The sequence below is a fragment of the Mobula birostris genome, chromosome X, assembly GCF_030028105.1.
Source record: "Mobula birostris isolate sMobBir1 chromosome X, sMobBir1.hap1, whole genome shotgun sequence".
Taxonomy (NCBI): domain Eukaryota; kingdom Metazoa; phylum Chordata; class Chondrichthyes; order Myliobatiformes; family Myliobatidae; genus Mobula; species Mobula birostris.
The window spans coordinates 68,616,294-68,630,234 of record NC_092402.1 but is presented as its reverse complement, the minus strand read 5'-3'; the positions used below and the strand labels follow the sequence as shown (position 1 = coordinate 68,630,234).

General features: G+C 39.5%; 1 protein-coding gene across 2 annotated transcripts in view; it reads left to right on the top strand.

Annotated features, from left to right (window-relative positions):
• The first annotated feature begins 2,177 nt into the window (after positions 1 to 2,177).
• LOC140191608 (spermatogenesis-associated serine-rich protein 2-like) overlaps positions 2,178 to 13,941 on the top strand; it is a 126,316-nt gene continuing 114,552 nt past the window's right edge. Inside the window, exons 1-2 of one of the 2 annotated variants that reach the window (XM_072249159.1) lie at positions 2,178 to 2,335; positions 2,893 to 3,069. In XM_072249159.1, the coding sequence (XP_072105260.1) occupies positions 3,045 to 3,069 (25 nt within the window). In that variant the 5' untranslated portion in view covers positions 2,178 to 2,335; positions 2,893 to 3,044. Of the gene's footprint in view, positions 2,690 to 2,892; positions 3,070 to 13,941 lie in introns of both variants that reach the window. The other variant, XM_072249158.1, reaches the window with a different exon arrangement.

Genomic DNA, 13,941 nt, shown 5'->3' with positions numbered 1-13,941 from the left:
ATTAGTATTGTGTTCTTTATCTTATTGTGTTTTTTGTGCTGCATCAGATCTGGAGTAACAATTATTTCATTTTCCTTTACACTAGTGTACTGGAAGTGGCATTAAGCAATCTTGAACCTTTATGGATGAAGGGAGTTCTAGATTTCTTTAACTTTATATGGAAAATGGATTCCTCTTTCCTGAATGGGCTATTATTTAGGATCATATCCTCTTGCCCTAGATAGTCCCATCAAAGAATATAGTTGCTTTTTATCTACATGATTGAATTGGATCACCCACGCATTAATCTATGTATAAAGGTAAATGAGTCAAGATTATGTAAGATGCCTTAATAATTTAGCTGTGCAATGGACTCTGCAATAACGTGCATTTCAAATAGCCTCTGACAACTAAGTCCAGCTCCTGGCCTTCATATGTGGCTTAGCTACTAAGCCCAGCAGAACTGTTTCTACAGATAGGAGAAGGGGCAAAGGCGGGTTATCAGTACCTTCAAACCAACCACTTTGGGCAAATGGGGCTCATCAGCTGTGGTTGGCAGCTTAACTAGGAGAAGGAAAGCTCTGATCTCAAACTTCTGCTGCCTAGCATCCTGACCCACTCATGTGGAAGGCTTCAGGAGTAACCCCCGAAGAAAAATCTGGAACTAAAGTCTCTAAGCCAGTTCTATGTTGAGTTCAACACTGACTGGCAACATCCATGGTCGACCCCGACCAACAAAGAGTATTAAGCTATGTATGGTCCCAAGCCTGACTGCACAGGGAGGGTTGGGCATGGGCTGTAGGTTTTTATGTTTAGAAAAAAACAAAGCAGGTCACTTATTGAACCCCAAAAAATCTGAACACAAAGTGCAGTAAAAGTCCTGTACATAATTACCTCATCACGGCAGACCAGCCTTTTAAAGTGTACCCCAACTCAAATCCAGTGTTTGTGAATTCTGTGTATTTCCACCAATTACATCACCCTACAGGACAAGCAAGCACATCCTGTAAAATATCCAGAGCTACACAAGTGCCAACAAAAGCTCCAAAGCCCTCATCCATGGGAGAGGGAGGATCTTCGCCTAAAAGACATATGAAGTCATGTGACAAAGCCACAAGTCTGTCAAAGCCTCAGGGCTGGTCAACCTTCTTGGAGAGGCCAGCCAAAGAATACCTGGTGATGTGACCTTGAAGTTGACACTGTCAAGTACTCTCGAATTTCTGGCTAATAGCTTGAGTAAATGGTCATTTAGGGGCTTAAGGAATAGAGAGGATTGATGTTACAAGAGTAGACAACACTAGTTAGGCCACAGCTAGGGTATTGTCTACAATTTTGGTCACCACACTACAGGAAGGTCAAGACAAGGTCGGTGGCTGGGGGCATAGATCTAAAGCAATTGCTAGGGTTAGAGGGGAGCTGGTGTGCACCTGGAACTTACTGCCTGAGAAGATGGAGGTTGAAATTCTCGCCACATTTAAAACATATCTGAATAAGAGCTGCCTGTTTGCAGTACTTTTCATATTTATTTTTAGTCTGAACAGATTATGGAGCCAACGTGGACAGGATGGGATGGGACTCTCTTTTTGCATCGTAATTTTTTCCCACTTGGTACCTTGGGAAAAGTGAGTGGGTTTGGTCCCGGCAGGTGGTGCTGCTCTCCCTCAGAACGGCCACACACTGGCTGAAGGCAGCGTGGACATCTTCAACTGTGTATCAAAAATAGGGTTGGTTTCCTGTTTATCTCAAAGGAGACGAAGAAAAACGTATCCCAAAATATCATCCCTATCCTTGGATAAGTTGGTGTCTAGCCACGAAAATGTTCCAGAAAAATATATAGAATTCAACATTCTTGAACTTTCCAGATCCTTACAGCAACTGACGAAGTGGCTTGTTTCCTATCTTGCAATTGTTTTAAGTACTATCTATTTAATACTTGCGTTTTACATAAGTAACGCAGATTTTGAAAAGAAGCATACGAAAGAGTGATTAAATGAGGCTACATCCAACTAAATTCAAATCAATTTGATTCTGTGTTTTGGCATTGGAAGTCTTTCTCCACCCTCATCACTTTACCGAAACCTACCTCGCCATCCTTCTCTCTCTCTCTCTCTTTCAACTTCGGAACCACTCGGCTATTCTCGCCAATGGTTTGTCCCATCAACCGGAAGTGACGTATGGGGAGTGAGCTGTGTAGCCGAGTTGCTGAGAGTTTTTTCCTTGCTTGTTGCGAGTCCCATACTGAGAAGTGCTTCTGGTGTTGGTTGTCCAGAGGGAGGTTCACGTCTTTAGAATTGAAATTAAATGAATGATTTAATGCATTTTTTTTAGCCTCAACAATTGGAAGATCACCAGTTGGGTGAGTGAGTTTTTCAAGAAAATTCGGCTTAGATTCTCTGAGACTGCAAGATAGTCCTGTTGAGATCAGGCTGACTGACCACCTGGCTGTTTTAATTAAGTGGGGGGAACCGGCAGAAAGAGACCCTAAAGGTTCCCTTCTAAACTAGCTGATGTGGAAAATGAAAGAAAGCAATTGAAGACGAAGAAGGGAAGCTGGCGAGTAACGGGAAGCTGGCGACTAACTGGAAGCTTCATTTGTTGGGAGTCGGGGTCTTTGTAATACAAAAAGACACAAAGTACTGACTGCCCACTGGGCCCTCTGCAGAATCGCCCCCCAAGAAGAAAGGCTGTGTTTGTGACACAACCCCTTCTGGTAATTAGATTCAGTTGTCCCTGTTTGTCTCTCTATCTCTCTCTTGTAAAACACTGTTGCGTGGCTATTAGGTTGCTTTAAATGTTCTAATCTGATCGCAAGAGAACTAAAGACGGGTGTGTTCATTAATCCTGCAAAAATTTCCTGACAGCCTGTAATAGATAAGACACAAATGATCTGATTGATTATTGTCGATTTGCAAGGTTTCCAAGACGTTTCAGAAGCGCTACTGAGAGGAAGGGACTTATTAACGGAAGCTGCATCTTCTGCTTGGAAGACTTGAAAGGGTGGTTATTGAGCTCTCGCTTAGTAAGTCGAACTCGCTTGCTACATACTTTAAAGAAACAAAACGGCAATGGCTAAAAAGCAGAATCAAAAAGGTGAGTTTAAAGGAATAAAAGACGTGCATTTCTCTAATACTAATTTCTGTTTTTTTCCCCTTCAAATTAGTTATCTTCAAAAGTACCTGGTCATTTTGTATTAAATCCGCTTTCTAAAAGCACCATCTGTTTATTGTCACATTAATTTACTATATGAAAAGAGTTATTTTCCAGAAATGAGCTTAAGATTATTTCAGAAGTACAGCTCTTTGATTTGGAGGTGTTGTTACTCCATTCAGTTAACGAATTTTGACAAACTTCAGTTTCACAAGCTTGGAAGGGAAAGACTCTGGGTGTATTATCGACAGGAGAATTTTTTGAGAGCGCAATTTGTAGAGCAGTTAGACCCTATGCTCAAAAGTTTTTTTGAATCAGCATATTGGCTCACTAATAGAGGAAGTTTTAGTCGCTGTATTCATTACAAATGTTAAGTTCAGTGTAGAAATAGTAAACTGCAGTTTGTAAGAAAGACCTTATGCTGGGAATAAATAGCAAATAAGTCAGCTGACCTTGCAAGACTAATGAATTTAGACTTAAAAAATACAAAGGCAACAAATATCACAAGTCTTTTAGGCAGTGGAAGTAGTGGGGGGGTGAGTACTGACACATGAGGCTAAATGGTTGAGAAGGGTGATTGGATCAAGATTTCAAGGCTCTTGCATTTCATGCCAGCACAGGTGATACTGGTCCAGAAGATATACCTTAGAAAACAGCAGATTTTTTAAAACACTTTTTTTTTCTCCTCCACTTTTCTTTTGGAGGGAATATTATCCTGTTATTTCATCCTTTTCCATTCTGTTTTGGCACCTAGTTAAGTAATTTTTTTTGTCAAAAAGATTATTTCTTGTGTAATGACTGGTTATATGACTGCAACAGAAAGCGATGAACTACCGAGAAGCTAGAAGATGAACAGTGAAGGAAGCATTGCCTTTTAACAATTTTGTCGGTGTATTGAATGCATCATTCATTACTGTGTATGTGTTTCTACTGATCATTTGCTGATTAGTGCTAAACTTTATTAGTTTGCAGCACGAGTTACAATCAGTGGTCACTTTATTAGGTACCTCCTATACCTAATAAAGTGGCTCCTGAGCATATGTTTGTGGTCTTGTACTGCTGTAGCCCATCCATTTCAAGGTTCAACATGTGCATTCGGAGATGTTCCTTTACACACCACTGTTATAGCATATGATTATTTGAGTTTACTGTCGCTTTCCTGTCAGCTTCAACCAGCATGGCCATTCTCCTGACTTCATTAGCAAGGCGTTTTCACCCACAGAACTGCTAATGACTGGGTACTTTATTGCTTCTCGCACCATTCTCTGTAAACTCTAGAGATGTGAGTGAAAATCCCAGGAGATCAGCATTTTCTGAGATACTCAAACCACCCTGTCCAGCACATTCCACGATCAGTCACTTGGATCACCTTTCTTTCCCATTCTGTTGTTTGGTCTGAACAACAACTGGGCCTCTTGGCCATGTTTGCATACTCTTTTGCTGCCACGTGATTGGCTGATTAGCTATTTGCATTAACAAGCTGGTGTTCAGATGTACCTAATAAAGTAGCCACTGAGTGTACATTTGCTTTTCAAAGTCAGCAATTGTATACAGTGCGGTTTTTAAAAAAAAAGCAGGCATTCTCTTTTTAACACCTATAATGTGGCCCTATAGTGTGGTATATTTATATAAATAATTTGGAGGGTTTGTTTAAACAAAGTACCCCTCTGCTTTGTAAGGAATGTGTTATCTACTTGTAGCAAAGTCAACTGAAAGAACTTCATTGCAGAGCCTCATGCACGGCTCAAATATTTCTGTGATGCGCAAACTACTTTTTGACTATATTTACGTAAAGCTTTCCTTTCATAGTTCATGTGCTTGCTTTACTCATCTCATTCTTGTTCTTAACTCCAGCTTCCTGGTTTTTAATGCTCCTGTTTGTCAATGCACACTGCTGAATTGGAGACCATCTTTTGGAATGTGATGGTCCACAACTTCATTTTTAAAGCACTATTGGATCATTATAACCATCAGGTCTACTGTAGCATTGCTTAACATTGAACTGGTTATTCCACTATGTAAGAAATTTGCACAGTGATTCTCATACCATCTGATTCAACTAAGGTAGCCTCACAAATATTTGGATATCTATATTTTTATTTGAACTTTATATTTGTATGTCAGGTGTTTTGCAATTAAATACAAGAACATATCTGCAATAAGCTAACCACTGAACAAAATAATCCATTCATTCGACTTGTAAAATCTGGTAGCTTTGTAGCCACTAGTTTTCTTGACTGTAACATTGTCACTGTGCAATACACAATTTGTGCACATCCTAAAAAGAAATAAAGCAGGCTAATAATTTTTTAATAACTAAAGTGCATGCATTTAATGTTTCTAGAATTCCATAACCATCTTCTAATATCAAATCTGCACTTATGCTTTACTGGGAGAATATTGGCATCTATCTTTATGCAAGCCTGAAGGCTGTAAAACATAGTTATTTGTTACCTTGACTGCACCTTGTCAATGTAGATCATAAATTAAAATTAGTGCTTGAAAAAAGCTCACATTGAAACTGAAGAAGTTTTTGTGCTAATGATCTTAACATGTTCACTCTTGCAAAATATTGTAACAGCAGGATGAGTTGAACATTATTCAATCCTGATTGAAGTCCGGTATTTTATGCTACGTTGGAACCACTGTTCAAGTACTGTATAGCCTCAGATTGTAAAATCTTTGATAAATTTTGTTCACCCTTCAGTTGCAGAAAATGGCTATCAAGTGATTTTATGGATTTTGCTTGAATTCTGTTGGTTATGTCTGGAAAATTGGAACTTAGAATCCTTGCCAACAATATATTCAATATCAGCTTTATCAGTATACATACTGGTTAATGTCAGAAGTAATCAATAGATTACTTGCTGGCTATTGGTAAATCATTAATCAACTTTATTTAGCTGTTGATTTTTACTTGTCCGTTAGAATTTCGTTGTATAAAAATAACAGCAGCTTATTGAAGTGAAAATTGCTCAAGACGTGGTCAAGCCTATTTTTTTTGTTAACTCACTTGTAGCACATGAATATTTTGTAGTTTGCGCACCCTGAAAGTGGCAACTTTTTCTGCACCTGCAATTCTTCAAGATTTCTGGTCTATCCAATTTAGGCCTCTTGCTCAATCCTAGACTTTAATCCCTCTACCATTGGTAGTTGTACCTTCAACTGTTTAGGCCCTAGGCTCTGGAATTCTTTTTGTAAACTGCCCTCTCTTCTCTTTCCTCCTTTTAATATGCTCCTTCGATCCTGCCTCCTCAACCAACACTTATCTTCATATAGCTCAGGTACTTGGATAGGAAAGGTTTAGAAGTGGGATATGGGCCAAACCATGTTTGTTTCATTTAATTGTACTTGTGAAGTTAAAACTCTGCAATTGCTATTAACTGTTGAAAAGCTCAATCTAGCTTGGCACAAAGAAGATAAACAAAACTGACAATTGGCAGGATGCAAATAGACCTATTTAAATTTGACCTGTAAAATGAACACATTTAAAACAGAAAATGCTTGAATGTATTCGATTTAGGTAATATTTAAACAGTGGATGGAACTTCATTAGCTCATTAATTGTTCAGTTGCATTGGATTAATGTTCCTTGGTTAATAGTTTATTAACTTTAGCTATTTTCAAAATTGATTAATATTACTTGTACAGTCCTATGAAAAGTGGGAGAGATACCATCTTATCCTCTAGATATTTTCTGGTGTAATTACCTGCTAATAAGTGATGAAACCAGTGCATTGCACATGCAAAGCTTTTGTGGTTATCAAAGTCTGAAAGATATTTTTAAACAAGGTGCTTCCCCGTCCCTCCTCTATCTTCATTGAAATTGTGAATTCTTTAAGCCATCATAACTTTGAATTTGTCTAATATGAAATGAGAGATACCACAATAACTTATGACACTTGATCTGGTTGCTTCACAATTCGAACTTTGATGTAATGTACATTCCTGTAGAATGGCTCCTTCTGGCTGAGGTAAACATTGTATTCTCATTGAATGCAATTGCTTTCCTTTTCTTGAAGTACCTCTTTATTTCCTTACCCTGAAGAGGAGTGAGTGAGAGAGATCACGGAAACCAGCCTTCCCTCCATGAACTGTCTATTCTTCAAGCTGCCTTGGAAAAGAGCCAACATAATCAAGGACTCCTCCTTTTCATCTCTCCTTTTCCCTACCCACCTCCTCCTTCCAGATTGGGCAGAACATACAAAAGCCTGAAAGCATGTGCCACCAGGCTCAAGGACAGCTTCTGTCCCTTGGTCCCCTGGTATGATGTATTGGACTCTTGACACCACTCTGTACCTTGTTATCTACCTTGCACTTTATTGTCTGCCTGCATTGAACATTCTCTGTAACTGTAACAATTTATTCTGCATTCTCATACTGTTTTCTCTTGTACATCCTCAATGCATTGTTGTAATGAGATGATCTGTATGGATAGCATGCAAAACAGTTTTTCCTGCATTTGACAATAATAAACCAATTTGAGTTCAAATGCAAGGTCCACAAGTCCTATTCTATTTTCTAAAAGAGCAAAAATAATGGATTAAAATAATAAATCTTAACAGGTATCAACTTCTCAGTGATAACATGACTGTCTCTGAACCACAAGATTGGATAGAGTCCTCCAAGTATTAGAGCAAATAACCTATGCTAATAATAGTACAACAATAGAGTGCTGAAATGAAGAAACTCAACTGATTTGGCAGTATCTATGCAAAAGAAAGTTATTATCTTGGGTCAAAATCGAGGGAATGCTGGTCTTCAGATGATGCATTAAACCCAATCTAATACAAAATATCAGGAATGCAAATTTGCACCAGTTTCTTACTGGCTTCACATAGATCAGAACAAAGCAACAACAATATAAACAACAGCAGCTTGGATTTCTTTGGCGATTGCATTGTTTTCCAATTGCCATGGACTCTAAAGGTCAACGCGCTATCATGTAAACTAGGAATAGCTTCTATCCAGCTTTGTCCATTCACATCAATTATCATGACCCTAATGAATCAAATATACCAATGAGGAACATTCAAATTAACACAAATAGAATAATTTTGATTTATTCAATCAAAAAAGGCTGATTCTGTTAGTGTAAAATCCTGGCCGAAGCTAGAGAGAGTGATATGAGAATAAGCTGGAAATGTAGAAACATTACACAAAGCTTGCTCAAATTGAGTTGGCTCAACTCAAAGGTGGCCAGCCGGACTAATTTTAAAACAGTAGAAACGTGTGCCTAATGCACAAAAAAGTATGGAAAAAGTGCTATCTAGTCCTTCAAACTTGCCCATCGTGGTTGTTCAGTACCATCAAGGCTGAATTATGATGACCTCAATTCCTTTTATGTCAGTTCCCCTTAGCCAATAGTCCTTTCAAAATTTACCTACCTCCACCTTAAATACTTCTCACGCCAGCTTGGGTTCATTCCTTCAGTTTGTCTTGACAGAAATTAGAAGAGAATGCATTTGAATAACATACAAAATCAAGGATAAATCACAAATCCAATAACTAAGGATCAGAATGTATCACTATTGTATTAGTTCTTCCTATGAATGTGTCTGTCCAATTGTTATGGGAGAATGAATTTACCAGTAAACCTGCAGTCAAATTTAGTCAAAATACTAATGTATCAGGTGATGCTGTTGTTCATCAGCTCTGACTGTTGATTCAAGTTCTACGAAGTGAACTTGAACATTCACTATTGTGCAAACCTTAGATTTTTCATCTAAATTTAGTTTTATATGTTTATTTATTGTCTTCTGCATTAGGGTCAATAGAAAAGAGACATTTTTTAGATTTCCAAACATTCATTTTCCAAAAAATTAAATGTTACAGAATTTTTTTGTATTTTGTTAAAGAAAGTAATATATTAAGTAACAGACCACTTTTCAAATGAAAACTTGATTACTTTCTATGTGTGTGGTCCAGTGCATGATTAGACAAAGATGACAAACAGGATGCTAATGATCAATGACATAATGAGTTGAATAAAGTAAACTGATTCACAGAAACAGGTGTAGAAGGAATCACACTGCGCGAAGGGCAACCATACTAACAGGTGAGGATGTGACAGTTTAACCTTCAGATCATCAATTCTTACACCACGGCATGAGTGAGCATAGCAACAAGTCACAAGGTGGCTGGTCATCCTGCGTCAGCAAGGCCTCTCCCAAACAAAAGTTTCACAGCAGACGAGAGTTTCAAGGTGCACCCCAAGCTCTTCTGAAGAAGCACAAATAAACGAGCAAGGTTGAGGACCAGAAATGCAGTGGTCAGCCATGGAAATGGTGCAGCAGACGAGAGATACATCAGACTGACGTCCCTTTTAAATCATAAGTTGTCCAGCACTGCTATTGGCTCTGTATTCAGAAACCACTGGAACCCAAGTACAGTACACCCCTCTACAGTCCGGACAGGTCTTGTCAGAAGTGGTCTTCGTGGAAGAGTTGCTGTGAAAAAACTTTCCTCTGAAGCGGAAGCAAAGCCAAGAGACTCGCCTACGCAGAAAAACACAAAAGTCCATTTTTTTGGCTCAAGCAGGAGGCAGTTTGTCCACAGAAGAGCTGGAGGCTGCGTCATGGATGAGTGTCTGCAGCAACAGTGAAGCACGCTGGAGGTTCCCTGCACGTTATGGGCTGCATTTCTGCAAATGGAGGTGGTGATCTGGTCAGAAATAATGGACTCCTCAATGCTGAGAAGTACAAGCAGATTCTTATCCATCAGAGAGGCATCTGATCAGTCCCAGCTTCATTCTGCAGCAGGACAATGGCCCCAAACACATGGCCCAGATCGTAAAGGATGATCTTCAATGAAAATGAGAACAAGGAGTTCTGCAGCAGATGGTATGGCCTCCACAGAGCCCTGATCTCAACATCATTGAGGTTGTCTGGGACTACCTGGAGAGACAGAAGCAAGGGAGACAGCCAAAGTCTGCAGAAGAACCGTGGCAAGTTCTCCAAGATGATTGGAACAACCCACCAGCTGATTTTCTTACAAAGCTGCACAACAGTGTACGTCAGAGAATTGATGCAGTTTTAAAGGCAAAGGGTAGTCACACCAAATATTTGATTTAGTTTTTTTACTGTTTACTCCTCTTTACAGTAATTTATTGATATTTAGAAGCTTTTCATCTTATTATTTTTGAAAGCTTTGCTTTACAGAACGTTTTTATATGTGCCTAAGACTTTTGCACAGTGCTGTAAATGCCCCAGTGCAATACTGAGACAATATTGTCAGATTTGGTCTTTCAGAATACATGGTAACCCAAGGCCAGGAAGGGTGTGAGTCGGTGAATGGTAGAATCTAGGGAGAATTAAGTAAATAAAGATTTGGCTATTGGGGAGAGGAGAATAGAGGTAGGGAGACTGAAGTATGAACCGAAGGAGGGAGAGGATCAGGGCAGGGCAATGCAAAAAAAAAAGGAGGCAGAAGAAAAGGGTATGGTCAGACATTGCATGTATGGCAGAGCCTGGTCTCCATTAATCTTGGACCTCAGAGCCAATGAACTAAGTGAAAGTGATGTGGGAGCTGGTCTGCAATGGCCATCCCATGTTACAAGAATTTGCACGTGGGCATCTCTGTTCCTCAGAACTGGATTGGAAGCAAGTCATTTTCAATTTTGAGTCTCTGCCAGAGAAAGGGAAAGATCTATTCATGGACCTGAAAGACTCCATGGCACTATTTGCCAAGTTCAAGTACGAAGTAACACAAAGTACCTATTTATCACTGTATACAACCTTGTGATTTTATTTTATTTTTGCAGGTATACTCAAAAAATCCATAATAGAATAATAACCATAATAGTAGAATCAACGAAAGACCGCACCAACTTGGGCATTTAACCAGTGTGTAAAAAAAACAACAAATTGTCCAAATAAAAAAAAAATGAGCAATAAATACTGAGAACATGCAATGAAGAGTCCTTGAAAGTGAGTCCGTAGGTTGTCAGAAAATTTCAATGATGGGGCAGGTGAAGTTGCGTGACGTTATCCATTTTGGTTGAAGAGCCTGATGGTTGAAGGGTATTTACTGGTCCTGAAACTGGTGGCGTGAGTCTTGAGGCTCCTGTACTACTTGATGGCAGCATTGTGAAGAGAGCATGACCTGGGTGGTGGGGGTGTTTAATGGATGCTGCTTTCCTGTGACAGTATTTCATGTAGATGTGCTCAGTGGTTGGGAGGGCTTTACCTAAGATGGACTAGGCCATATCCATTACCTTTTGTAGGATTTTCCATTCAAGGACATTGGTGTTTCCAAACCAGGTAGTGATGCAGCCAGTCAATAGATGTTTGTCAGTGTTTTAGATGTCATGCTGAATTTTTGCAAACTGCTGCTGTGCTTTCTTTGTAATTGCACTTGCGTGCTGGACCCAGGGCAGATCTGCTGAAATGATGACATACAAGAATTTAAAGTTACTGACCCTCTCCACCTCTGATTTTCCCCCAATGAGAACTGGTTCATGAACCTCTGTATTCCTCCTCCTGAAGTCAATAATTAGATGTTCAGTCTTGCTGACATTGAGTAAGAGGTTGTTGTTATGACACCACTCAGCCAGATTTTTAATCTCCCTCCTACATGCTGATTCATCACCACCTTTAATTCAGCCAACGACAATGGTGTCATCAGCAAATTTGAATATGACATTAGAGCTGTACTTAGCCACATCATCATAGGTGTAAAGCAAGTAGAACCAGACGGCTAAGCACGCAGCCAGGTGGTGTACCTGTGCTAATAGAGACCATGGAGGAGGTGTTGTGCCAATTTGAACTGACTGGGGTCTGTAAGTGAGGAAATTGAGGATCAATTTGCATAAGCAGGTATTGAGGCCAAGGTCTTGAAACTTTGATTAGTTTTGAGGGGATGATGGTATTGAAAGCCAAGCTGTAGTCAATAAAGAGCATCCTGATGTATGCATCTTTGTTGTCCAGATGTTCCAGGGTGAGTGAAGAGCCCATGAGATGGCATCTGCTGTGGACCTATTGCTCCAATAGGCAAATTGTTGCTTCTCAGGCAGCAGTTGATGAGGTTCATCATTGACTGGATGATGGTCTGTGAAGCAGATTGCCATGTTCTTAGGCACCTGGATAAGTGAAGCCTGCTTAAAGCAGGTCGGTATTTTGAAGAACAGCAAGGAAATAATTTCCTCTTAGTAACATTATTAAAATTGGGTACCTGGTCACTTTCTCACAATTTCTTTGACTTTTGTGGGTAGTTTGGCTGAACTATTTACTACGTCAGAGTGACTAAATTTAATGGTTCATTGGCGTAACACTGTAAACTAGTCTTGTATGCAGAGTAGATAATTAGGATTTAAATATCTATCACATGGAATAGTTTAGCAACAAAATTGTTATACACTGTAGCTGTAGATTGCATTTTCCAACTTAAAACTTTTCAGGAAAAAACTTTTTAAAATTTTTTTTTTTGGTTCAGCAGTCCTTTGAATTGTGCTAGATGTTGGAAATTGCTTCCTTATTTCTGTCTAATATTGTTTTCATTAAAATTGTACAAATGTGTTAGACATTATGAGCCCTATACCTAAAGGAAACAACATCAGCAGATTTTGTCTGTGGTATTTTAATACTTTAATTAACAAAGCCAGCAAATATAGTTAATTGGGACAAGCACTAATTTGGGGCAACCCTTGAAAACTAAATGAGAAAATAGCCAGGATTCCCGTTGTTTCTTTGGAACATTATGTAGCCTAATAGGACAGGAGACTGTTGACGAGAGGTCGTTAGACATTACACTAAAGGCTGATTTATACTTGTGCGTACTAGCTTGCACCGTAGCCTACGCCGTTGAGAGCATTTATACTTGTGCGTTAGTATGTCTCTGTCTCTCTGCAATTCACTGCTAAAACGCTACTTGGCGGTGGGGTTTCTGTGCCACTGTGTTGAGTGTCTTCGTGTTGAAACTCGACACGAAGAAACTCAAACTTCAAACAGTGGCGACTGAAACTGAAGGAGGGTGAATTTTCTGTGCTTGTCCGGCCACTGAGAGACATGGACGAGGAAATGAATATCAAATATTTTCAGATGTCAGCAGGTAGATTTGACGATTTGGTTCATCGTCTCCAACCATTTATTTCACATCAGTGTATGCTTAGTATACTCAGAGACTGGCAATCACCATCCGAGTTTCAGCTTCAGGTGGAAGTCAACAGACTGTAGCAGCTAGCTACAAACTGGCATCAAGCACAGGGTCCTCCATAATTTCGGAGGTCTGTAAAGCTTTATGGAAAGCATTGCAGCCAGAATTCCTTCCCTGCCCTTCAGTCGCCCAATGGGTAAGTGAAAGTTGCAGCGTAGGAGGACATGCGATGCTACCAAACGGACCAATCACAGTTGTTGTGGTCTGCGTCACTGCGACACGTATATATTTTGGGAGAGGTGCGCGTTAGGCTACGGCGTAGGGTTCAGCGTAGATACTGCGTAGGGTTCGCGGCTACGGCGTACATTCGACGCACAAGTATAAATCAGCCTTTAGAGTGAACATTTTTTAAATAGTGTAACTTGAAAGTGTTTGTATTTGAAAAACAGTGATTTTTGTCACAGATAATTGCCGAGTAATAAGCAGTAAGGCAATTCAGAACTGTTATGCTCACTGTGGTTTCAAGCATTCAGGCATGGAGATGCCAGAAATGGCTGGGAGTGAAAATGAAACGATTTCCCTACTTCAACAGATTAGGAACTACAAATGGATTCACAAAAATCAATGTACTCAACCTTGCAAATACACACAACAATGACCCCCACTCCATAGTGTATCTCATTAGAGAAGCATACACTTTAACAACCAACATACATAAATGTA